Raw genomic sequence first — 25,676 nt, forward strand, 5'->3', positions numbered from 1 at the left:
CCGGCAATTAGTAATTATCATAAAGATGATATTATCACATAATTTGTGATTACTATACTGGATTCATGAATCTGGAACCCCTTACTGGGTCCCTCAGACCCACCTGAGCCTCGTGATTCACAAATTCAGCATAGGATTCCTGTAAAAGAAGAGAAATAAGTATTCAAGGCAGTGCTACTTCACTTCATGAACAGCAACAGGTACAGTTGGCTGCATGTTACCAAATGGGAGTATGGCCTGGCCTCAGTCTGGCCGTGTGGCCAACCCTGCTGTCAACAACAAAAGGCTGTCCCAGTTGAGGTTGGCTTCCTGAGGAGGGCCGAGTGCAAGGCCTAGATGCTAGGTTCTGCAGTCTTCTCCACTGTGTAAGCCCTCCACCCATACACAGAGGGAGTTGGCTGCCAGCAACGTGTTGAGTGTAGGGTTTGACTGGAGGCAATTTGCTGATGTCAGCTCCATGCTGTGCAAGTTTTAAGGTCATGCAAAGTAAGGGTGACTGCCTACCAGGCCCTCTCGTTAACCACTGGCTGTGGGTTGGGTGCACATGCTCTACCCTCAGATCGACTTGCTCTGCTTTTGGCTGCTCACTTTACAGCCAACTCTGGTATGTATTGCAGAAGGTCGTGCATCTGTGGCAGTGTTATATGAGCAAAAAACAAGGATAACGTGGATTTATGGTTAGCCCCTTAACTGCTGAGGCTTTTCTACTCAAGTTCTCAGCACTTTTTTGGCTATTTGGGGTACTTTGCACTTATGCCTTCGTATCTTTTTTTTCCATATAAGGTATCCACTGCAAAATGCCTTTTTTCCTGTTGGGATTCTAACAATACCATGGGTTTGTGGATTCCCCTGAGGGGACCAAGAAAATAGCCAACATACTGCTAGATTTTGGGTTTTCTGGGCAAAATGGAAAAAGAGTGCTCCTCTATAAGTATCTGTTTTTTTTTTCTAAAAGCAACATCAATCAAAAATTTGCTGTGCTAAAATCACCATTATGTCTGTTTTCAGGAACATTCAGGACTGAATAAAAAATGTTTTCTTACAACACTTTTGGCATTTTTCCTAGATGTAGTCATTTTTAATAATGTTTGTGCATTCAATTGAATTGCAGTTTGTGGTCATGGTTGAAACAGGTATAACACCCATGGGTGATCCCAGAAAGCTATAGATTGCTGAAAAGTAGACATACTTCTGAATTCAGTAATTGGTCAATTGCGTAGGCCCTTCAACGTTTTTGCAAAGAAACTATCTGTTCAAATAAAAAAAGAACTGAAAATGAGTAGGAAAAACTAGCCATTTGTGACACCATTTTCAGTTGTTACCTACCCCATGACTGATTTACAAAAGCAATATACTGTTATATTTGCTAGACCCTTCTAGTGGTGGGAATATATAGGGTTTGTATGTTCTCCAAGAACACTAGTTACCCAGAGCCAAAAACCGAGCTGCACTATACAAATGTTTTCGATTGTATTCTGCCTATGCTGCAATTCATATGGCAACATATGAGCAATGAAAACGGGTATGTAGGAAGCCCTATGCATTTCTGGAATGTACACCAGATACTGAGTTTAGGAGCAGTGGTTATTTGTACATATTTGAATTTGTGGGTACACATACCAGTATGCGATTCAGTTGGCATTTTGCAAAATGTCTCCATTCTTACACACTGTCTTACATTTGGAAAGAGCAAATGCAGGCTATGCCTAGCATATGTGACAAACCCCAAAATGCGACCTGTACGCACCACATTTCACCTAACAGAATCCATACTTTTCTTTACAATGTAGCTGTGGTTTTTGGGCCCTAGCTCAGCTGTCACTCAGGAAAATATACTATATTCAGACATTTCTGAAAACTAGATATCCTGGGGTATCCAGGGTGGCATGACGTCTGTGGTTCTAACAAATTGTTTACCCAGAATGCCCTGCAAACCTCAAACTGCATCTTAAAACACACATTTTCCTCCCATTTCTTTGTGAGTAAATTCTGGAATATGTCTGGATCCACAAAGTTCCCCCACCCCGTGTCCCCACATGTCTCCCAATTAAAATAGTACCTTACTTGTGGTAGAGGGCGTCGCCTCACCCAAACAGGAAAAGGGCCCAAAACCCAACATGGACTGATAAAATGTTTCCACTCAAAAACTATTTTTTTCTGTAATGTTGGTGATTGTGGAATTTGTGCCCTACCTCAGCCGGTACCTATGGTAACCTACCAAAACTGCACACTTTTGAAAACTAGATACCTGGAGTAGGTCATGGTGGCATGATTTGTGTGGCTCCTGCCGGTGTTCTTACCCACAAGCCCTTTCAAACCTCAAACTTTGGCTAAAAACACACATTTTCCTCACATTTCTGTTTGGAAAATTGATAGAATCTGCGGGGAGCTACACATTCCCTACCACCCAGCATCCCCCAAGTCTCCTGAAAAAACAGTTACCTCACTTCTATGGTTAGGTCTACTGCATGCAACACGAAAGGGCCCAAAATGCAACATGGACATATCATATCACATTTATGCACTCAAAACGCTCTTTTTTTTGCAATGTGGGTAGCTTTAGATTTTTGGTCCTATCTCAGTTGGCACCAATGGAAACTTACCAAAACTGCAATTTTTTTAAAAAATAGATACCCCGTGAAGTCCATCTGGCCTGATTCCCATGGCTTTCACTCGGTTTTTATTTTTACCAGAAAACCTTGCAAGCCTCAAACTTTGGCTAAAACACACATTTTCTTTATTTCTGTGAGGAAAACTTCTGGAATCTGCTTTGAGGCACACATTTCCTATCAACCAATGTTTCCTCATGTCTCACAATAAAAATGAAAACTCATTTGTGTGGGTGGGCCTAGCGCCTACGACAGGAAAGAGACCAAAATACAATGTGGAGACATCAATATTTCCTGTAAAAAAAAAATGGCCATATTTGGCAGCTGCGGTATTTGGGCCTAGACTCACAGCCACCCAGGGAAACCTACCAAATCCAGACATTATTTAAAACTAGACATTTGGGGGAGTCCAGGTCGATGTGCCTCACATAGATCCCACAACATTTGCTTACCCACAATGCTTGGCAAACATCAAACTTTGCCTTAAATCATGCTTGTTCCTTGCACTTCTATGACTTAAACTTCAAGAAACCACAGGCAGCCACATAATTCCTACCACCCAGCCGATTGAGAGTACAATACGTTACGTGCACAACAGCCAGTCAAGATATCACGTGCACAAAAAATGCAAAGCTGTTGACCTCACAATTTTCATACCAATTGATAGAACACCTAAATGCAAAATGTTACTTAAAACAACAACACAATATAACCAATTAATGATCATCCGTTCCTAATCCTCACTGAGTCATAAGGCTAATGTGATATGTAATTATATTTGTATTTTTTATTAAATATTTCAGTTGCGTCTGTTTTATTAATATAGGGTTATGAGGATTGCATTTAGTGAGCGAGTTGTGCTTTTCATGAATGCTGTACGAGTTGCAGGTTATGCGACAAACCATAACTTGCAAATTTCATTGTTTTTTAATTCTTAACCATAACTATGTAAAAACTGAATTAGATCCATTTTTTATTCATAGTGTCCAATTTAATTATCCATGCTGTAGCCATGTTGTTGGCGAGTATGAAGGAAAAGTGTGCTTTTGGTGTTCTGAGCTCTGAAATGTAACACAAGATTAAGTTTTCATATGTTTCAAGGTAAATTTATTAGACGTAGAAAGTAAGTAAATACTACATTGTGTGCATTTAATTGAATATGTGGTGCATTTACTGTAAAACTAATGAATTCTACTCACGAGGCATAGACTCACAGCCTTTCATTGTTGCAATGTGCTATTCAGAGCTACCAGCTCAAATCACCATGCAGTTCTTCCCCATCTCCCACATTAAGAAGAAATAAGCAGAAAGAAAAAGATTCTCATATTCATAAGTGCAATATTTGTGCAGCATGCTTGACCTGAATGCCGTAAATGAGCATGAGGAACCTCAGTGGAATTAGCATCCTTTCGGATTCTTCAGCTCATGTGAACTTTTCCTGTGCAGGAAGGATCTAGGCGGAACAATTGCCGCATGAGTCAACGCCTCTGCTTTCTTAAGTCAACCAGGGGAAGGAAGTGCTCTGTTTTTGTAATTCTACTATAGGGGAAACACACATTCATATTTCCGCATCTTTCAAGTAGCTGTTAAAGTATTCCAAAGCCCTCTTGGTTTAATGCCTTTTTTGTTTGACTTCAGATACACTTGTCGGAAGTCAGGACAACCATATAAGGATAAGTTAGATTCAACGCTGATTTAGGGGAACGAACTAATGGAGATTCTGCCATATTGGTTTTTCATTATTTAAATCATTTTGAGCAGTTTTTAAGCAAATGAAAGATTTACAAAATACATAAAATGATCAACTGCAATACGCACCATTAGCTATATTACAAAAGTATTCCTAATCTTATTCGCAGTAACCCAAAATTACAAATGGATCTAATCGTTCTAATTACTTCTTAATCAAGTGTTTTCTGTTAAATCTTGATAATTGAATGTGCAGATGCTCGCTGTTCTGTTCGTGGAATCCTTGACCTACCCCTGTGCAACGCAATGTCTTAACATGCCGGAATTCGAACCTTTGAGTGAGGGCCAATGTAATTCATCATACAGGCCAGAAATCTACCACTGCAGTTTAACTCTGTGTACTTAGCCAACATTACTCATTTCAATTGCACAGAGATTTCCTCTTATGGCAGATGCCAATACTTTATTTTTATTGTTTTTATTTGTAGTCCCTTTTCTACATTTGGAGTGAAGTTCAGCAGTACTAACCAGCCAGAACAAAATGCTAGATAAATATAATATACATATATAATATAGTAGGCCATATTTGTCACGTCCTGTAGGAAAGTACCATCTTGCCTGGCATGTTACCCCCATTTTTCACTGTATATATGTTGTTTTAGTTGTATGTGTCACTGGGACCCTGCCAGCCAGGGCCCCAGTGCTCATAAGTGTGCCTGAATGTGTTACCTGTGTTATGACTAACTGTCTCACTGAGGCTCTGCTAATCAGAACCTCAGTGGTTATGCTCTCTCATTCCTTTCAAATTGTCACTAACAGGCTAGTGACCAATTTTACCAATTCACATTGGCTTACTGGAACACTCTTATAATTCCCTAGTATATGGTACTGAGGTACCCAGGGTATTGGGGTTCCAGGAGATCCCTATGGGCTGCAGCATTTCTTTTGCCACCCATAGGGAGCTCTGACAATTCTTACACAGGCCTGCCACTGCAGCCTGAGTGAAATAACGTCCACGTTATTTCACAGCCATTTTACACTGCACTTAAGTAACTTATAAGTCACCTATATGTCTAACCTTTACCTGGTAAAGGTTGGGTGCTAAGTTACTTAGTGTGTGGGCACCCTGGCACTAGCCAAGGTGCCCCCACATTGTTCAGGGCCAATTCCCCGGACTTTGTGAGTGCGGGGACACCATTACACGCGTGCACTACATATAGGTCACTACCTATGTGTAGCTTCACAATGGTAACTCCGAATATGGCCATGTAACATGTCTAAGATCATGGAATTGCCCCCTCTATGCCATCCTGGCATTGTTGGTGCAATCCCATGATCCCACGGGTCTCTAGCACAGACCCTGGCACTGCCAAACTGCCTTTCCCGGGGTTTCACTGCAGCTGCTGCTGCTGCCAAAACCTCAGACAGGCTTCTGCCCTCCTGGGGTCTAGCCAGGCCTGGCCCAGGATGGCAGAACAAAGGACTTCCTCTGAGAGAGGGTGTTACACCCTCTCCATTTGGAAAAGGGTGTGAAGGCAGGGGAGGAGTAGCCTCCCCCAGCCTCTGGAAATGCTTTCATGGGCACACATGGTGCCCATTTCTGCATAAGCCAGTCTACACCGGTTCAGGGACCCCTCAGCCCTGCTCTGGCGCGAAACTGGACAAAGGGAAGGGGAGTGACCACTCCCCTGACCTGCACCTCCCCTGGGAGGTGCCCAGAGCTCCTCCAGTGTGCTCCAGACCTCTGCCATCTTGGAAACAGAGGTGCTGCTGGCACACTGGACTGCTCTGAGTGGCCAGGGCCAGCAGGTGACGTCAGAGACTCCTTCTGATAGGCTCCTTCAGGTGTTGCTAGCCTATCTTCTCTCCTAAGTAGACAAACCCTCTTTTCTGGCTATTTAGGGTCTCTGCTTTGGGGATTTCCTTAGATAACAAATGCAAGAGCTCATTCGAGTTCCTCTGCTTCTCTCTCTTCACCTTCTGCCAAGGAATCGACTGCTGACCGCGCTGGAAGCCTGCAAAACTGCAACAAAGTAGCGAAGACGACTACTGCAACTCTGGAACGCTGATCCTGCCGCCTTCTCGACTGCTTTCCTGGTGGTGCATGCTGTGGGGGTAGTCTGCCTCCTCTCTGCACTAGACGCTCCGAAGAAATCTCCCGTGGGTCGACGGAATCGTCCCCCTGCAACCGCAGGCACCAAAGAACTGCATCACCGGTACCCTGGGTCTCCTCTCAGCACGACGAGCGAGGTCCCTTGAATCCAGCAACTCTGTCCAAGTGACTCCCACAGTCCAGTGACTCTTCAGTCCAAGTTTGGTGGAGGTAAGTCCTTGCCTCCCCACGCCAGACTGCATTGCTGGGAACCGCGACTTTTGCAGCTACTCCGGCCTCCGTGCACTTCCGGCAGAAATCCTTTGTGCACAGTCCAGCCTGGGTCCACGGCACTCTAACCTGCATTGCACGACCTCCTAAGTTGTCCTCCGGCGACGTGGAACTCCTATGTGTGACTTCGGGTGAGCACCGTTTCACTCCACTTCGTAGTGCCTGTTCCGGCACTTCTGCGGGTGCTGCCTGCTTCTGAAAGGGATCCTTGTCTTGCTCGACGCCCCCTCTGTCCCCAGACGCAATTGGCGACATCCTGGTCCCTCTTGGGCCACAGCAGCATCCAAAAACGCTAACCGCACGACTTGCAGCTAGCAAGGCTTGTTGGTGGTCTTTCTTCAGGAAAACACTTCTGCACGACTCTCCACGGCGTGAATGATCCGTCCTCCAAAGGGGAAGTTCCTAGCCCTTGTCGTTCCTGCAGAAACCTCAGCTTCTACTGTCCAGTAGCAGCTTCTTTGCACCCACAGCTGGCATTTCCTGGGCATCTGCCCATCTCCGACTTGCTTGTGACTTTTGGACTTGGTCCCCTTGTTCCACAGGTACCCTCGACTGGAAATCCATCGTTGTTGCATTGCTGGTTTGTGTCTTTCCTGCAGAATTCCCCTATCACGACTTCTATGTCCTTTGGGGAACTTTAGTGCACTTTGCACTCACTTTTCAGGGTCTTGGGGTGGGCTATTTTTCTAACCCTTACTATTTTCTAATAGTCCCAGCGACCCTCTACAAGGTCACCTAGGTTTGGGGTCCATTCGTGGTTCGCATTCCACTTTTGGAGTATATGGTTTGTGTTGCCCCTATCCCTATGTGTCCCCATTGCATCCTATTGTAACTATACATTGTTTGCACTGTTTTCTAATACTATTACTGCATATTTTGGTATTGTGTACATATATCTTGTGTATATTTGCTATCCTCATACTGAGGGTACTCACTGAGATACTTTTGGCATATTGTCATAAAAATAAAGTACCTTTATTTTTAGTATATCTGTGTATTGTGTTTTCTTATGATATTGTGCATATGACACTAGTGGTACTGTATGAGCTTCACACGTCTCCTAGTTCAGCCTAAGCTGCTCTGCTAAGCTACCATTATCTATCAGCCTAAGCTGCTAGACACCCTATACACTAATAAGGGATACCTGGGCCTGGTGCAAGGTGTAAGTACCCCTAGGTACTCACTACAAGCCAGTCCAGCCTCCTACACGTCCTATAAACGTTAGACCAAGTAAGCATATTCTTCTTGACACTCAATGCATTAAATACCACGATAAGTTACCAAGTCAGGACATGCACCAAATACTTCATCATGCACAGTAGAGATTTCTTTCTGGTCTAGTCACTACCAGAATACTGGATAACTGAAGCAACCTCCCTCGTATGAATATGTGCAGTTCAACTGTTGAAAAGCTACTGTAGGTGCATAAGGCAGGAGCACCTCAATAATGTCATTCACTAAGGCCCACATTTACAAAGATTTTGAGTCGGGTTGTGTCACTTTTTGAAGAAGCCTGACGCAAAATCCTTTTTGGTGTTTACAAAGCCATACAAATGCGAGAAAAAGTAACACAACGTAGCACATTGCTTTACCTTGCTTTACTTTGCATCAAGGAGGGTGATGTAAGGGTGCATCCTTCCACAGATTCTGGAGCAAACCCAAATTTACAGAGAGATGTAGTCGTAAATTAGTGCCAAAATGTGCGCCTGCCAGAGGTTGGCGTAACGAGGTAAAATATATATATTTCTCCTTGTTATTTCCTCTTTGCATGTTTGCTGCATTTTAAAGCACTCACACAAAGATGAAAACCCTCTCAAGGATAGCTTTTGTGTGGGAAGGCACTCCTTCATCCATAAAAACTATCCTCACTCTAATGTAGTCACCCATGCACTATGGCGCAACATAATTCTGTCATTTTCTAAAAGTATACTTTTTCTTCCCTTATTTCACACACTCCCTGACAGACTATCCTGCATTGTGAAGGGATTATAACATTTTAAGCCATGAAGGCCAGTCATGGCAAACTTAAAATGTTTTCTCCGTGTACATGATCTTTCACAACTCACAAAAATCTCCTCCTTCCTTTCTCATTCCTCCTCCATTGCAGAACATCCTTGGAGCCACAGTCAAACATTTTCGTCTGGTAGCATAGAATAAAAAGCAGAGAAGAGGGCATAACAATCAGCTGAAATGCACAAACAAAATACTCAATAAAATTCAAAGAGCAACTAAAAATGCAAAAACAAGCCTTCCAAACATATCCAAACATTTTAGACGTATTACTGTTTAAAGCTACTATGAAAAGCTGACAGGTCTTGAAACAGTCACCTGCTACTTACAGGTTTCATTCCCAACGACCTCCATTAAGAACTGCAGCACCTGCTGTAGTGACCCGTGTGAAACCTGAGTTTTGAGGTCTGTTTTTTTTAATTTAAAAATTTATATAAAAGTTAATACATATTTTATAATTTAGTTGATAGCAGCAAGCTTGATGCACACTCTAATAAATAACGTTAGTTATAAATCTTGATTAACATATAAAATACACTTTTTTGTAAAAACTAAGGGACATAGTTATATTTTTTTGCACTGCATTTGCGTCATTTTTTGACTCAAAAGCGACGCAAGCTCACAAAATATAATTGTATTTTGTAAGGTTGCGCCGCTTTTGCGTCAAAAGGTGACGCAAATGCGGTGCAAAAAAAGTATAAATATGGGCCTAAGTCCTCGCATTCTAAAACACAAGATAAAAAAAGAGAGGTTATGTCATCTAGAACAGTTGTTCCCAACCTTTTGGGACTTCCCTCCCCCGTTTTATCATTACTGGAACTCGGGGACCCCTACTGAATCATTATTGGAATCCACATAACCCCCACTGAGTCATTACTGGAAGCCAGGGACCTAGGCCTATTCATTGTTGATGATTTGAACTGCAAAACAATACACAAAAAATACAGAAACAAGCATTTCATCAAACACATACGCAAATGATAACACATTTTATTTAATTTACCAACAAATAAAATAAAACAACAAAAATGTTAATTTTAATAGGCAGTTTGGAGCTTATCTAAATTCAACTGAAGCCACACTTCGTCCATACTATAGTCAGTACCTGCACTGCTCCCACAAATCATTTTGAGGATACTAATTTAATTTTTAGCCTCCAATTTCAAATTCCTTGACCTTTACAGCATGTTTTAAATTTTTTAATTTTATATTTAGTCACTTTAGTTATATACACTTTATTAATCTGTTAATATTAGGTAATTTTCTAAACAGTAACAGCGCCCCTGTGGAGGCTTCGCAAACCCACAGGGGTCTCCGGACCACAGGTTAGGAAGCACTGATCTAGAAAGCACATGTACCGTGGTCATAAAAACACTACTGAGTCCATTAAAAGTTCCTTCAAATGTAAGCAGGTGAGATAAGGTCCAGTGAGTGAGCTAATTAGTCAACTATTCAAATTACTTTCTCGAATAAACATTGAGCTAAGTAATAATGGGATGCAGTTTGTAGATCTCAGTGACACTAAAATACCTTGATGGTTTAGGCACCTGCTGAACAAATATGTGTGCAAAACAATAAGGTTTTTTTGTGTTAGATATTTGATGTGAATATGCCAGCATGAACATCTGAATTTGCAGTGTTTTACAAAGAATTTTTTTTGTGCATGGGATCTAGATCCAGTCACAATTAGATTACACATACAGTTTAGTTATGAGGAGGTGAGGTGCTGGAACATAGCATCGGGGCATTTCTCGGAATGAACCAGAGCCTCCAATTAACAAACCTCGCTCAGGCAAGTGCAACGTGTTTCGTGTAATTAAAAACTTTTAGCTCAAAGTTCAAGTGTTTGTTTCATATAAATTCAAATACATTTTTTATGTCCTCAATTCTTTCAATGCCTGCAGATTCAAAATAAAAGTCGCCCAACGTATGTCTCCTACGTGATTTATCAGTTGGCATTCAAGTAGATCTAAGATCTAGAACAAATGAAATAAACAGGATTAGTTTCATATTTCATGAGACGAAATTAAAAATTACACTTCTGAAAAATAAATGAAAATGCACATGGCTATTTATTAAATTAAATAGTTTAAAATGGCGGTCAGTCCATATCCATTCTATCAACTTTGATGTAGGGATTCCCAGAACCTAAGCCTGCTCTCCCTCCTCTCTTCCCGTCACTGACAAATTATTTTGAGTTAGTGGCCCTCATTATGAGAGACCCTAATTTAAGGGCTGGTCATAATCCACCCAGTGCCACTGTGTCCCAATATTAAGGGGAGATCAAAAGTTGACCCCCTGTAGCTTGGCATGAAGTGGGGAACAATATTTGGGAATTAGTGTTTCTGTCACCAATTCCTACATGTAAAACCCATCATTGTGGGCTTTGTACTGAGTGAGGTAACATTTAATCACACATGTATGCAGTGTGCCCAGTTCATTATATTAATAAAGTGAAACATATCCTGCCGCTCTCTAGCTAACGATTTTTAAGGAAGGGTGTATGCATGTAAAAAGAAATATGAGAAACCAACCAACCACATTTAGCCACAAAAGTGTAATTACTCAAAACATTTCGCAAACATTTTAGAAACAAACAATTGGGTGATTTTGCACACTCATAAAAATGTGCAACTTCATAAAGCTATTTTGTTTCTTGAGTGGTCACCTAGCAAATGGAAGGTATTCCTACATGGGTTATAACTTTCAAGGTTTGGTACTTTGGCATGTGAAAAGCTATGCTTTACAGAAACCACAGATGACATTCATTAGTGCAGGCTCTGTGTCAGGTAAACAAAGCAGGAATAGTTTTGTCACGTTTAGCTGTCATAGAGAGCCTCCATCATTTATTTCAGTTTCTGAAAGTCATAAATCCTTGGTATGACATCACAACAGTTGATAACAAAACTGGTTATCAACTGTTGTGATGCCATAAAGGCCTTCCAGGCCACGTGTAAGAGCTCTCTGAGAGCCTGTCAGCGCAGCTCTTTTTGTCTTCTTTGACTGAAAGCCGAAGGCACAGCTGTGGGAGAGGGAAGGAAGTTATGCTAGGTAGTGGGTTTTGGTTAAGGACATCAGGTAAGATATTTATTTTTCACATTTGCGCCAGGGAGGAGAGGGAATGTTATGTTTAGCTCTCCCATTATCCTCTGCTCCTGTGCTGTAGTTGAAGGCAGAGGCAGATGATTTTGGGGGTCATACTATTACATGGCCGTGTTAGACACATTATCCCATTGACACAATAATTTGATGTATATGCATTTATTCCTGGAAGGGATTGTCACCCTGTCTCTGCACATTTAGTTCAGTAATGTACAATCAGAACACAATGCATTGTTTTCTTTTTTGTGCTTGTTAGGAGACAACCCGTTTGTGCTAGATGAACAACAGTAGCAGTTCTGCACCCCTGTCACAATGTGATTAGAAGAGTGTTTTATTATAAAAACAGCATCCGTGCTATACTCTTGGAGAGGAGCATGTCACACCAGCTAATCATAGAACTGCTGTGATCTATGACCGAGATGCAGCACTGCTGCCTCCGACCTCTATCCTGCTAAGGAAGATAATCTGTACATTGAGACTGACTTCCTGACATCTAAGGCCAAGGTATGGGGGTTACACTATCTAAACTAATCTGGCAGAAGTGTACGCCCACCATGCTCTCTTTAGTATCATATTAGATACAGATAGGATTTAGGTAACATTAGTAACATTTGCCGTGGTTGAATTGCTTATATTGTTTACCATTCTAAGAGTTGCAGTAAGATATCTCATCTTTCTAATATTCGCAGTTTATGCTTTTTATGTACAAATACAATCATTTCAATAAATGTTTTGAAAATATATTTTCACTTCTTTCTTGTGTTTACCTTGAGCATCCAGGAGTGACCAAACTAAAGGGTGGTTCTGTTTCCACAGATTCCTTGGGAATCAGAGTATCACATTCGAGGTTACCCGTTACATCTATTTACCCTGGTCAGTTTGGGTGGCGTACTGTGAGCTAGCCGAAACAAACCAACAATTACCAAACTGATAATCAGGTAGACTGAGGGCCTGGACCACCAAACCGGCGAGGAGGACACAAACGCCATGGTGGTGGCATCCCCCCGCCCTACTACAAGGTTTCCGCTCGTCTGACCTGGCTGATCAGGGGAAAACTTAAAATGGAGCATTCCCGCTAGTCAGACCGGGGGGAACAGTACTACGAGATAGCACTTGGCTCCTTTAAATAGCAGAGTGCGATCTGATAGCACAGATGGGGCTGACCAGCACCCTCGGAATGCGCACTGTCTGCAGAGACAGTTTGCATTCTTGCGTTGCTGGGCAGAGGGCCCCCTGCAATGCTCAGACCATGGGCATGGGCAGTGAAGGGGCACTCCTGTGTCCCCTAGCACTTGTTTTCTGCCAGCCTTTTCATGGTGGAGAAACCACCATGAAAAGGCTGGTGGAGAACATGGTTGTAATCAGCAGGGCGGCACTGAGTTCAGCACCCCCCTGGCTGATTACAACCACGACCGCTGTCACCCTTTCGGTATCTTGGATCCTGGTGGAGAAGGCGGTCGGTATGAGGTCTGCCCGCCAAACTTGTAATGTGGCAGTCAGACCGCCACAGCGGTCTGACCACCTCCGCTAGTCTGGCGGTCCTGTGACCGCCAGACTCGTAATCAGGCCCATAGTCGCTATATTCTGAAGTTCTTGTTGTCATGTACACGGTCCTAATTGCCTCATGGGAACCATATAACAATACATATCATAAAATTATAGATGAGTAAAAAGTTAATTGCAGGAACGTTTTTCACCGCTGTGTTCTGAGTGACATCAGAGACAACTCGAGCTTCACTCTCATTGCCTATTTGACGTCACTCAGAACCCCTCTTTGAGAATATCCCCATAATTCACTGTTACTCATCTATAATTCTATATATTGTGCACTGCACAAAAGATACTGCTGGACTGTTACATTCCATGCTCTACCAGGATCCGATCCATGGTTCTACCAGGCTCTGATTTCAAGGACCTATAAGGCTCTTTCTATGCTATGTGTGTTTACTTCACCCAAGGGTCCTCTGCACACTCCCATAAATGGACTTTCTTAAGAGTTTCCCAGAGTGATTCCTTCTACAGACACAAAGGTTTGATTAAAGAATCCATCATTCATAACATTGGACACACGCATCCCGTGGCTGGATAAACTGAAACATTTTATGATGTAAAAGCTGCAGCTTTTCTTAAGAATCTAACTTTTAATGCTCCTGACGCAGAGCCATCTCCTTGGGGCAATGTTGGCTGACTTTGCACTTGTTCATAACTTGCTATTATTTCAGCTCCTTGCGAGTAGTAGACTCCATATTGGGGAAAGTCAGCTTCCGTGCCAGATCCTGCTCTGGAAATCTGCACCAGCTCTCAACACCAGCAATGGAGAACTGTCTTAGACAAGGAAAAAAAATCTAAATCATACAGAAGTATCTGCAACATTTTATCTGAGTCTCTGTTGGTGGCTCAACTCACCCTAATTGTTTGAATCCAAAGACAAGTCACAGTTGCAGTGGGAATATGTACCTAGACTGCAGTTTTGTAACCATCATCACTGACTATAAGAAAGTAGCTGGCTCCACCTTTATCACTTTGGACTCCTATACACCTTTTGGTCCCAGAGCAATGCAAAGCCTGGAGATTCAGGAAAGTATGGAGGCTGTACACGTGTCTACGTGCTTGGCCACAACTCAGCCCAGAGTGAAGCCTACAGAGAACGCTTGGTGAAGTCCTAATTTTGTTTTAGTTCTGAAATTGACTAATGATCTGAAGTGGTCAGTTTACTGAGCGTTTTTAACAAATGTCTGCAGGAAACTGCGATAACCAGGATAATCAGACATGTATCTATGTTTTACACCTCCAATCAAAAAATAGCCACTTTTTGGTCAGGAAAAGGTTATTTATCCTTTGCCTACTCAGTGGCAAGCTTGTCCATTGACATTCCTTTGACAGTATGGTACTGGTATTGTCGAACTGTGGGAGAGGAAAAGGAGAGGTGGATATTTTACAGGAACCTTCCACCTACATCATGAAAAAACTGTAATGTGTGCAGTGAGTGGTCCAGGGGAGAGATTTATGCCTGTGCATACCTGTATATTTTGAACCAGATATTCCAAAGTTAGTATTTTTCAGCCTCATCACACAGAAGTAAAAATATTACTCACCATAGTAGCTTTGGTTCCCAAACTCCACAGAAAATATCAATCACCAACCTTCTCCCACCGTTCATGACTCAGCCCTGCTGTTTAGTTTTCAATCCTTCTGACTCATATTTATAATAACTTTAAATGATAGCAACAACACGACGTGGCACAATCAAAGATCTAAAAATGGGCAGCAGGGCATTTTTGCTTCACATTTTAACAAATATTTGTGTCTACTGAATATGCATAGACCATTCTATTAAGATATATTTAAAACATGAACATTTCTATTTTTCAACATCCAGAAGACTTGTAAATCTGGGAGTGTGTCAGATTCCTTCAGGTTTCGTGGGTGTTGTTTGGGAACACCCCATGCAGCACCCATGGAATGCCCCCTTTCACGCAGTGTCATGTGGCTTTGAGTGGCTTTGTAAATATGGGCTGGCAAACTGCGTCACCGGAGCGTCAAAATAAAAGACACTCCAGTGGCGCAGTGTGCTGTTAGGGCCTCATAAATTAGCCCCTGAGTGTAATGTTTTACTTTTTGCAATACCAACATTACTTGAAAATGTTCAAACCTTAAGATGAAGGGTTTAGCTGCTAAAACCAGCATGGTTGGCTAAACCATTACACTTTTTGGAATGACGAACAAAGCTTCTGAGCTTCCATTCTTAGTGTTTTTTTATGTTTCAATTGAGGCTGCAAGCAACACCCTTAAATATCTCTGTTTATTTATAAAAACTGAAAAAATGGGAAAAAGCTTTTAATTTCCTTCCTAAGCTCAAAAAGTGGATGGTGTAAAAACACAAATAAATTCACAGAGTGCTTCTGAAACTATGGGCCTCATTATGAGGTTGGCAGGCTGACTGCCGGGCCCGCCAGCCCTGTGGAGAGGAGACCGCCGCAGAGCTGGAGGTCTCCCATCTAGCCCTATTACAAGGTTTCCATTGGGCTGACCGGCAGAAACCTCAGAAATTTGAAGAAAGTGGAGTTGTGATCAGCACGGCGGTGCTGAAATCAGTGCCGCCGTGGCTGACCACGACTCTAACCGCCATTACCCCATTGAGAACTACATTCCTGGCGGTGACGGCAGTCCCCTGGCAGTCCGGCCACCATGGTAGAAATGAGGCAGTCTGACCGTCTGGCGTGTGGCGGTCTGACCGCCATCGCGAGCCTGGAGGTCTGAAGACCCCCGGACTCATAATGAGGGCCTATGTTTTTTCCATAACTGATGGTTGAGTGACAGCTATAAGTTTCACAAAAAATATATTCCTTTTGATTGCACAATCTTGTGATCCTTTCCACAAATGGATTAATTAAAAAATGTGCACAGGATTAACCTAACTGCCTTCTCACTCACCAAGAGCAGACTTTCTGCTTATTGTTGGCTATTGTCTCGAAGCTTGTGTTGTGGTAGACTCCTTCAATTTCCAATGGCCTTAACTGGCAGCTTTCATACAACCACTAACATTGCTTAGATAACTTTAGGTTAATGCTATAAAAATAAATAAAGATCACAAATTATGGAACTGTAATAAAACTATCTTGTTTATTGTATAAGGCTATTTATTTATTTACTAAATCGCAAAAATCTTGCATGCGATCAAAGGTAAGTTGCATATTTTTTTAATCAATAAACTTGAATAAGCTATAGCTAATACTATTTCTTCCTGGAATTTTTTTTTTTGGATAAATACAGATAAAATGAGAATATAATAAACATGGATGCCAAAAAATACATTCATAAAAACGTGAGCATTACTTATTTTTTATTTACATAGTTCTTTGTGGTGTGGACCAGACGAATCTGAGTCGGAACAATGCAGGCTGGAAACACGCATGCCTAAACAACGTGGTCGGAACAATGACTGCGTTGTTACTAAGAATGCCTTTACCATGAATGCCTTAACAACGATTTTTCCTTGTAAAGGCATTCCTGGTAAAAGCATGCGTGAACGGCATTGGTGGTTCCAGAATGGGACTTCCCCCACCCCGATCCCCTCCACCCATAAAAACAATTCTACCACTACCCCAAACCCCACCCTTAAAACTACCGCGACCCTACACCCCCCTAAAAATACCCAACCCCCCACTCCTGCCCCTAAAACTACCCCGACCTCCCACCCTGCCCCCAAAGACAAAAAATATTCCGAGCCCTATCCCCTGCCCCTAAAACTATGGCGACCCCCCACAGCACGCCTAAAACTAGTGTAACCCCCACCACTAAAACCTAAAGATACCTCGACCCCCCACCCGCCCCTAAAAACTAAAAATACCCGACCCCCCCAACCCACCCCTAAAACTACAGCGATCCCCACCCCTAAAACTACTGCAACCCCCTAAAACCTAAGCTACCCCAACAACCCACCCCGCCCCAAAAAAATATAGCCGACCCCTCACCCCCAAAAACTACAATACCCCCCACTCCTGCCCCTAAAACTACCCCGAACCCACACCTCCCTAAAACCCAAAACTACCCGACCCCCCACCCCAGCCCCTAAAAACAAAAAATACCCGTGGCCCCACCCCGCCCCTTTTACAACACCATTATAATCTTCAAATAGACCACAACTCGCTGCCCACTTGTGTGACAGGAGGGTCTAGCCTTCTCTACCTCTTAACAGAAGAGAAATAGAATACCCAGTATCAAAGCAAAGCTGAATAAAATACATCTAGGTTAAAGTGCACAGCAGTAGGCCTAGTATGTTAAAATAACGTGCATGGAGCTATAACTAAAATGGCTACACAACACCCTCCCCTTGTCGGTCGAAGGTGATTCAAAGCCTAAATATACTTAAAAAGCTACTAAGCTCACCCCTAGATATATATGTAAAAAAGTCAATAATGACAAGTTAAAAGGACATAGGAGCGTATAAAAAGACAATTTAAAATTGTTAACATGTGACATAAAAGGGACCAAATTTCAAGAGTCAGAGTTATTTTTTGAATTTCCAATCGATTCCGGGACAGTGGAGGACAGGAAATCTTCCACTTGGGCAGGTGTTAAAGTTGGAAAGGCATCGCCGAGAAGGACCAAGGAGCAGTTGTGTTTCATAGCCTGAGCTTCAGCCAAGGCGGCGTTCTGTAGTGTGCCCAATGATGAGTTAAGAGCCACATCCTCCAGGAAGGGCAACTCATAAGTAGCTTCTCGTAGCAAACGCACCCTCAACGCACATGTCTGGTAATGAGCCCTCAGCGAGAACATCAACAGATCAGCGTCCAAAGAAAGCAAGCACTGCGAAGAAAGACAAACTTCCAGTGCATGTTCGAAAGAGCACCAGAGGCATCGAAACACAGGCTGCACGCAATGTAAAACCGGTCTGAATGACAGAGACTAGTCACACTCCAATTGCTCCAGAAGTGTTGCTCCAAAATACTGCATCATGCGTTTACGAAACAGCTGTGCTGATGGGAGCGCTATCCTTCCTTCTAGTTGCGGCGGGACAGCCATTGCGCATAAAAAACAGCAGCAGGAAAACACCAACTATTATAGCCAAAGTTATAGGAAATCCCCCGAAAATACTGGAGAATATTGATTGATTGGCTGATGGTATTAAACCGAATATGGAGGAGAAGATGTGAACGAAACCAGAACCAACAGCCTTAAAGAAATTTGCGATTCCAGTAGTACTGGAAGCATTAAATATCCGTCCCATGAGTTCACCAAAGGGGCTCGAAAAGTTGGCACTTAAAAGGGACTGTATTTCTGCTGACGACCTTGCCACCTGAAGTGCATAGTTCTCACGTGCAGATGTAAGAGCCACATGGTTATGAAACAATAAAGCCTTGAGTCTGCTCAACTTGTCAAAATTAACATTAGAAGTAGCAATATGAGGCCAAATGTCTACTACCTCTTTTGTTTTAGTGGGAGGAAAAAGTATGTTCCCGCAGCATGTAACAATCTTAGAGACCAAAACAACATAAACTATTCCAGCTCACATCCCACAACAGTCTTCACCATTGAGGAGAACATAGCTGCGTTTTGAAAGCACCTGAAACGTAGGTCTAATCAAGGGGACTGGAACTCCCTTCAGATAACAAGCCAAGTTTGCTGCAGATGCGTTACACGCCCGTGCAAGGAGAGCTGTTTATAAACCATCGAATGGCTGACAGAAGTCTCACATTCATTACCGCTAAGAAAGACTTCTTTCATGTCACTGAGACATTTGTATGCGAAGGGTAGCTCCCACACCTCATGGATGTATCTATCTCCTAGTTTTTCGTATCTGCCTACCGGAATGTGTTTTAAACAGGATGGGAATTGTAGTGTGGAAATAGGCAGATTAATGACCCGGTGTATTAACCTCTCAGCAGATGGTATTTCAGCTACAGTAAAAGGCAACTTTTCTAATTTTTCGATGTTTAGCATGACATAAGTCGCTTCTTTCTTAGCCATTAGTTGTTGCTGTTGCATTAAATTAAAAGAAGAAAATATTTTCCTCGCGCTTACATATTGCCAGGGAACGCGACACCTTCAGTGTTTGAAGCGACCAACCCAACTGCATGATGGACCATAGCTGACTCTGTCCATGATGTAAGGAAGACATATCTGTTTGTATAATGTCTATAGCAGAAGAAACAATGTTATTCATGGTATATATTCGGTTGGACAGGGTAATAATCCCATTAACTACAACAGCTAATGCCTTCTTAAAATTTTCCTGATCTATTTGCCTTAACCGGGCAGCAGCTTCTTGTTGTGAAAGCTCCCATTATATACTTTGTATAAGAAACATTTTCTGTGTTGTTTTCTTGGGCCTATCAGGAAGTCCTGTAAATCTGTGTTATAAGCCAGGAGACTGAGGTGTTCTTTAACTGCGTCTAGTGAGGAAGTTGCTGGCAGAGTTTCCCTACACTGTATGTTGTTACTATACCCGCATGTTCGGACGATATATAGCGAGGGTCTGGCCTACTAGTTCTAAAACCTCCAGAGGAGTTAACAAAACGTTTGTGACCCCCCCACGGTATCTGTTGGCTACAATAACCACCCGCCATGACGTGTCAGTGAAACATTAAGGGGGTCATTCCGACCCCGGCGGGGATGCGAGAGCACCGCCAACAGGCTGGCGGTGCCCCGCAGGGCATTCTGACCGCGGCGGTTTGGCCGCGGTCAGACAAGGAAAACCGGCGGTCTCCCGCCGGTTTTCTGCTGCCCTGGGAATCCCCCATGGCGGCGCAGCTTGCTGCGCTGCCATGGGGGATTCCGACCCCCTCACCGCCATCCTGTTCCTGGCGGCTCCGACCGCCAGGAACAGGATGGCGGTGAGGGGTGTCGTGGGGCCCCTGGGGGCCCCTGCAGTGCCCATGCAAATGGCATGGGCACTGCAGGGGCCCCCGTAAGAGGGCCCCACTTTGTATTTCAGTGTCTGCTTTGCAGACACTGAAATACGCGACGGGTGCAACTGCACCCGTCGCACATACCCACTCCGCCGGCTCCATTCGGAGCCGGCTTCCTCGTGGGGAGGGGTTTCCCGCTGGGCTGGCGGGCGGCCTTCTGGCGGTCACCCGCCAGCCCAGCGGGAAAGCCAGAATGGCCTCCGCGGTCTTTCGACCGCGGAGCGGCCATTTGGCGGCTCCCTCCAGGCAGGCGGCTCCCGCCGCCCGCGGGGGTCAGAATGTCCCCCTAAATGTGCCATTCTGGACCCATTCATCGAGCTGATCTTCAGTTGCATTTATATATTTTTGCCATTTATAAAAATTTGCAGGGGCAGGTATACTGGGCGTGTTCAATTCCTTAATCTTTGCTAAGCCTAAACAACTCGTTTGTTGTACAGTTTCATTTAAAAATATCATCTGAACAGGTATCAGGCAAGCTCTAAATAAAGCTTCCTTCCCCTGTACTTGCCAATGTCTAGTTCCCCCCACACTCTTCAAGTCAACTGGGAAACAAAGGAATCTGAATATATAAATTTCGTATTTGTCAATAGTATGCGCATGTTTTCTGTAAGTGGCAATTTGAAATAATACGACTCAGCATTTTTAACATTGTGCCCAGAAAAATATGAAAACCTCTCAGAATACGTTTTAGAACTCCCTTGTGGTGGAGTCGGACAATGTTCCCATTGTGTATAATTAAAAACAGTCTTTAAGCTGCTTGTTCTGTGGATGAAATGGTGCCCATAATAATTATAGCAAAACATATCACCATAATTTTCTCTAGATTGATAAACATCTTCATTTTCAAATACAGTATAATACTGCAATTCAGTCATCGTAGAATCAACTGTTTTCACATCCCAATCATCAGAAACAACCGCAGTACTATTATATCGTTCATTGAAAGTTTAAACCCATATGGAATTTTAATCACCTCCGTAGGGCCGTATATGTCAAATATTACTTTATACCAAACAATCCTATCAGGAATTGGTATAGCAGAAATGTCCACAAAAGACAAGTCTCTGTGGACCTTGTGAGAAGAAATATTTGGTTTTAGGACCTCATCCACCTGTTCAACTGCTGATTTTTCAGTAAGAAAATGACCATGTATTAACAAAAAGAAAGTGATGACAAACCCAATCCAAACCAGGAAAGTTAGTACAGTCAAAGAAAGCCACAGATAGTTCCATAGAAGAATGAAGTAAGTTACTTTAAGCCAATTTACCCGATTACTTGGTTTTGACAGTTCAGGTGTCGAAGAGGTGAATGAGTCTGAAAAGTCATCATTGATGTCGGCAAAATATCCAGAGGCAGTTCGTGCAAAGACTGGAGCCATGTTTGTTGGTGGAGTTGATGGTTCACGTAGTGGCACTGAATAAATAGCACCATCCGTCTGTGTCGAAGTTGTGTCGATCAGTAATTTCTGTATTATTTGATGTCAGTGGAACTAATGTAAAATCATTTTTCACCCTTCCCAAGCCCGGAGAGGTGTCGGTGTTGCTGCTTACAACTTGTAGAGGAACCTCTTGACCAGTAGTGAGAGAGATTCGGGAACTACTGCCTGTTCCTTTTGGTCGGGTCTGCAGGATCGGCCACATGGTGTAGTTTGACATTGTCGATAGAGACAAAACGATTTTCTTTGGCAACTGCCAACGGTGGTAGAATGACAGTTCTGGTACCATGTATTCCTAAGACGGGGACTGGTGCATGATAAGAAGGACCAAATTCCTTTTTCACAGCAACCTTTTCACGTACTAGATCCCCAACTTTAGGAATCCAGCCTGTAGGCGTTACAGGTACATCCTTAATTCCAATGGAGGCAGCACTTGCAGAAAAGTTATCGTCACAGAACTGTTGTAATTCCTGTAAGACAGCGACACTTTCATTTATGTCAAAATGTGTTTCTGCCGCCTCCACGCCAGGACCATCAAGATCTGGAACAAACATTTGAGTTCCAAACAGGCACTCATATGAAGTTCGACCCTCCAGACCCCTCCTAGGCAGATTGTTGAGTGCTCTCTGGACTCCATACAGGTGATTAAGCCAACTACGACCTGTACCTAAGACTCTGGCTGTTAAGGATTGCTTTAAATCAGGGTTTAATCGCTCCACGACATTATTTCCCTCAGGATGAAATGGAGACGAGTACTGGAGTTGGACCCCCAAGGCATCCCTGAAAGCCCTTGAGGCGAAAACAGGGCCCTGGTCTGAGTGGAAAACCGCAACTGTATAAGTACCGATAAAGACTCACAAATCTTGCTCGGCTTACCGACCTATCTCCCTCCTCAACACTGAGATCAAGGTGTTAGCTTCAATCCTCGCCACTAGATTAAAAGAGGCAATGCCCGCCTTGGTGCACCCTGACCAATGCGGCTTCATGCCTACGCGGAGCACCAGACACTGCATTAGGCGCCTGCATCTCGCCTTAGCACACCATAAAATCCTGTCACACACCCCTCTGGCGCTGCTCTTACTTGATTTTGAGAAGGCCTTTGACACAGTGGATTGGTCCTATCTTGAACAAGTATTAAAAAAAAATGGACTTGGACTCAAGTTCCGAGGCCTTGTGGGACTACTCTACTCTAATCCAACGGCTCAGGTCCAAGTAAACGGAGTGGTCTCGGGTGTGTTCCCGATTGGCCGTGGCACCCGACAAGGATGCCCGCTATCCCCCTTACTCTTTGCATTAATAATAGAACCCCTGGCGAAGTTATTTCGAGAGGACCCTCTGATGGAGGGCTGGTCTTGGCCCGTGTGTCCAGAAGACCGTGTGGCACTATACGCGGACGATGTCCTACTATACATAGCTAACCCGGCCAGGAGCGGCCCCCGTATCATGCAAATTCTAGACATCTTCTCGGAGGCTTCGGGTCTCGCCCTAAACCCCAAAAAATCCCTGTTGGTTCCGCTCCATCAATCTAGAGACTGTATAGATTGGCAACAAAGCATACCAGTGCGGAGGAATAGCTTTAAATACCTGGGGGTGCATGTCGCAACGCTCCCTGAATTAACATGGGAGCTCAACGTCACGCCTTTAACCAGAAGAATCAAGGACGATCTTCAACGGTGGAAGGACCTCCCCCTTAACTTGCTTGGAAGAATCGCACTCTATAAGATGATGGTCCTTCCCAGGCTTCTCTACCTCCTCCAAAATTATCCAAACCCCATCCCTATGAAATGGTTTAGAGAAATGGACTCGCTAGCACGCCAATTTCTGTGGAGTGGCACCCGTCCCCGTCTAGTGCTTAAAATCTGCCAGAGAGACGTCTACGAAGGGGGCCTAGGAATGTCTAATGTCCTTTACTACCACCTGGCGATGCAACTACTTGTGATCAACGACTGGTTGGGGGGGATGGACAGACCCGGCGTACTGACTGGAACTCCAGACACTGAGCTACCCCAAGATCTTCGACGCCCTGTATGGCGGCCCGATCACACGTGGGACTCCTGGGGTGACAGGGGTGGTGCTGCAGGGATGGCGGACGGCTCAAAAGATTTCAGGATGGTGGGGGCGCCCTACTCAGCAGACCCCACTGTGGCATGGGACATGCTTGGGAGAGGTGGCGGGTCTTGAGGGATTCCAGAAATGGGATAATATAGGTATCTCTACACTGGGTAATGTATGGGAGGGCACGCATATGCGTTCCTTCGAGGATCTCCAAGAAACCTTTGCACTAAATAAGACACAATTCCACAAGTATCTCCAAGTACGACATGCCCTTCTGACGCAGGTCCAAACAGGGGACAGCATACCCGTAAGCAGCCCTATGGAGAGGAGGGCTCTGATGGGGAATCTGGGTAGAGGAGGCGTTTCCCAGGTATATCGCACATTAATCACTACCACTGTCTGTTCCCTGGAGGAGCTTCGTCGGAAATGGGAGGGATGGGTGGGCCCTGTGGAAGAGGAGGACTGGACTGAGGCATTGGCAGCTCCCCACGCCCTGACCATGGCGACACGTCTCCGACTAATACAGACTTATTATCTTCATACTGCCTACCTTACACCCTCCAAAATGCACAGGGCGGGGCTCCGACCTACAGCTGACTGTCCCCGATGTATGAGTCCAGACGCTGATTTTTTCCACATGGTGTGGTCATGCTCGATTATTAATACCTATTGGAAGATGATCTCGCGAGAGATATCGTTGACCCTGCAAGTGGACATGGAGCTGACACCATTGACATCCCTATTAGGGGTTATGGGAGATTCGGGATTACGCAGAGCAGAGCGAACCTTGCTGGGGGTGGCATGCCTAGTGGCCAAAAGAGATATCGTGGCGGACTGGAAAGCCACTAAGGCACCGGCCCTGACCAAATGGAGGAGGGGGATGGATTGGTGTGCCCAATGTGAAAAACTCGTATATGAGGCTAGAGGGTGCCCGAATAAATATAACAAGATCTGGGGGAAGTGGGAGGGCATGACAACTTAACCCCCTATGCTGCAGACCGACACAATGAGAGGAAGAATCCATACACATTCCTCCAACTCCTTTGGAGGGAAATGAGGCACTTACGTGACACGCCGGCATAGACGTGTACAATCTATTCATTCAGGGTGTTGTCTGGGGCATTGGATTTGACCACTGTTTGGTGCCCATTGGCGCCTTGTTATTTATGTATATAATTGTTTTGTTTGTTTTGTATTACCTTATTCTATTGCAAAACCAATAAAAAATTCTTTATAAAAAAAATAAAAATAAAAAAAAGACTCACAAATCTTTAATAACAGTCCAAGCGTCAGCCGAGCGTTGTGGCCACACCCATAGAAATCTGGAGCAGGAGTCAACAGCGACTAGGATATATTTATATGCACTATCAGGTGTAAGGGGACCGCAGTGGTCCAAGTACACATATTGTAAAGGTTTGTTTGAAATTAGGAGGGATGTCTGCGCTGGGCGTTTAGCAGTGGAAACTTTGATTTGTTGCCAGATGTTACAACAAAGGACATACAGCTTGGCCTCTTTTATAGGCCTGACCACCAAAAAATGGGCCTGTAGCAATGATATTATAGCCGCCACACCAGCATGGGAAGATGCTGCCCCCTCATGCGCTGCTTTAATCAACTCTGGCCTTATATCTTTATTGGGAATTTCTCAAACCCCTACGCCTGATATTTTAACTTCAGCGTTTAGGCAGCCTCCCATTCGGTAGGAATATTTAGCAGGGAATGCTTTTGGATAGGGCGTACCATCAGCCATAGCTGTCAAGGCAGCCCATATGTCTGCGTCCGGTTTTGCTCCTGAGCGGGTTACTGCAGCAACATTGGCCGTAGCAACTGCTGACTTTGCGGCTTCATCAGCCAGTGTATTCCCAGCCATGTGTATTCCAATGCGCTGGTGTCCAAGTGTAGGTACAACATGGACATATGGTAGCGTTTCCTTCAGATCTGCTACTTTCCCCCACAGTAATCTGTGTTTAATGGTGTTGCCT

At 43.9% G+C, this 25,676-nt stretch overlaps 1 protein-coding gene across 1 annotated transcript in view; it reads right to left on the reverse strand.

Annotated features, from left to right (window-relative positions):
- The window catches only part of LOC138301795 (uncharacterized), a 198,656-nt gene that overhangs the window by 66,358 nt on the left and 106,622 nt on the right, over positions 1-25,676 (reverse strand). The window contains exon 4 of the mRNA XM_069242297.1: positions 8,748-8,821. Within this exon, the coding sequence (XP_069098398.1) occupies positions 8,748-8,821 (74 nt within the window). The remainder of the gene's footprint in view (positions 1-8,747; positions 8,822-25,676) is intronic.

Source organism: Pleurodeles waltl, chromosome 6, assembly GCF_031143425.1.
Source record: "Pleurodeles waltl isolate 20211129_DDA chromosome 6, aPleWal1.hap1.20221129, whole genome shotgun sequence".
NCBI lineage: Eukaryota > Metazoa > Chordata > Amphibia > Caudata > Salamandridae > Pleurodeles > Pleurodeles waltl.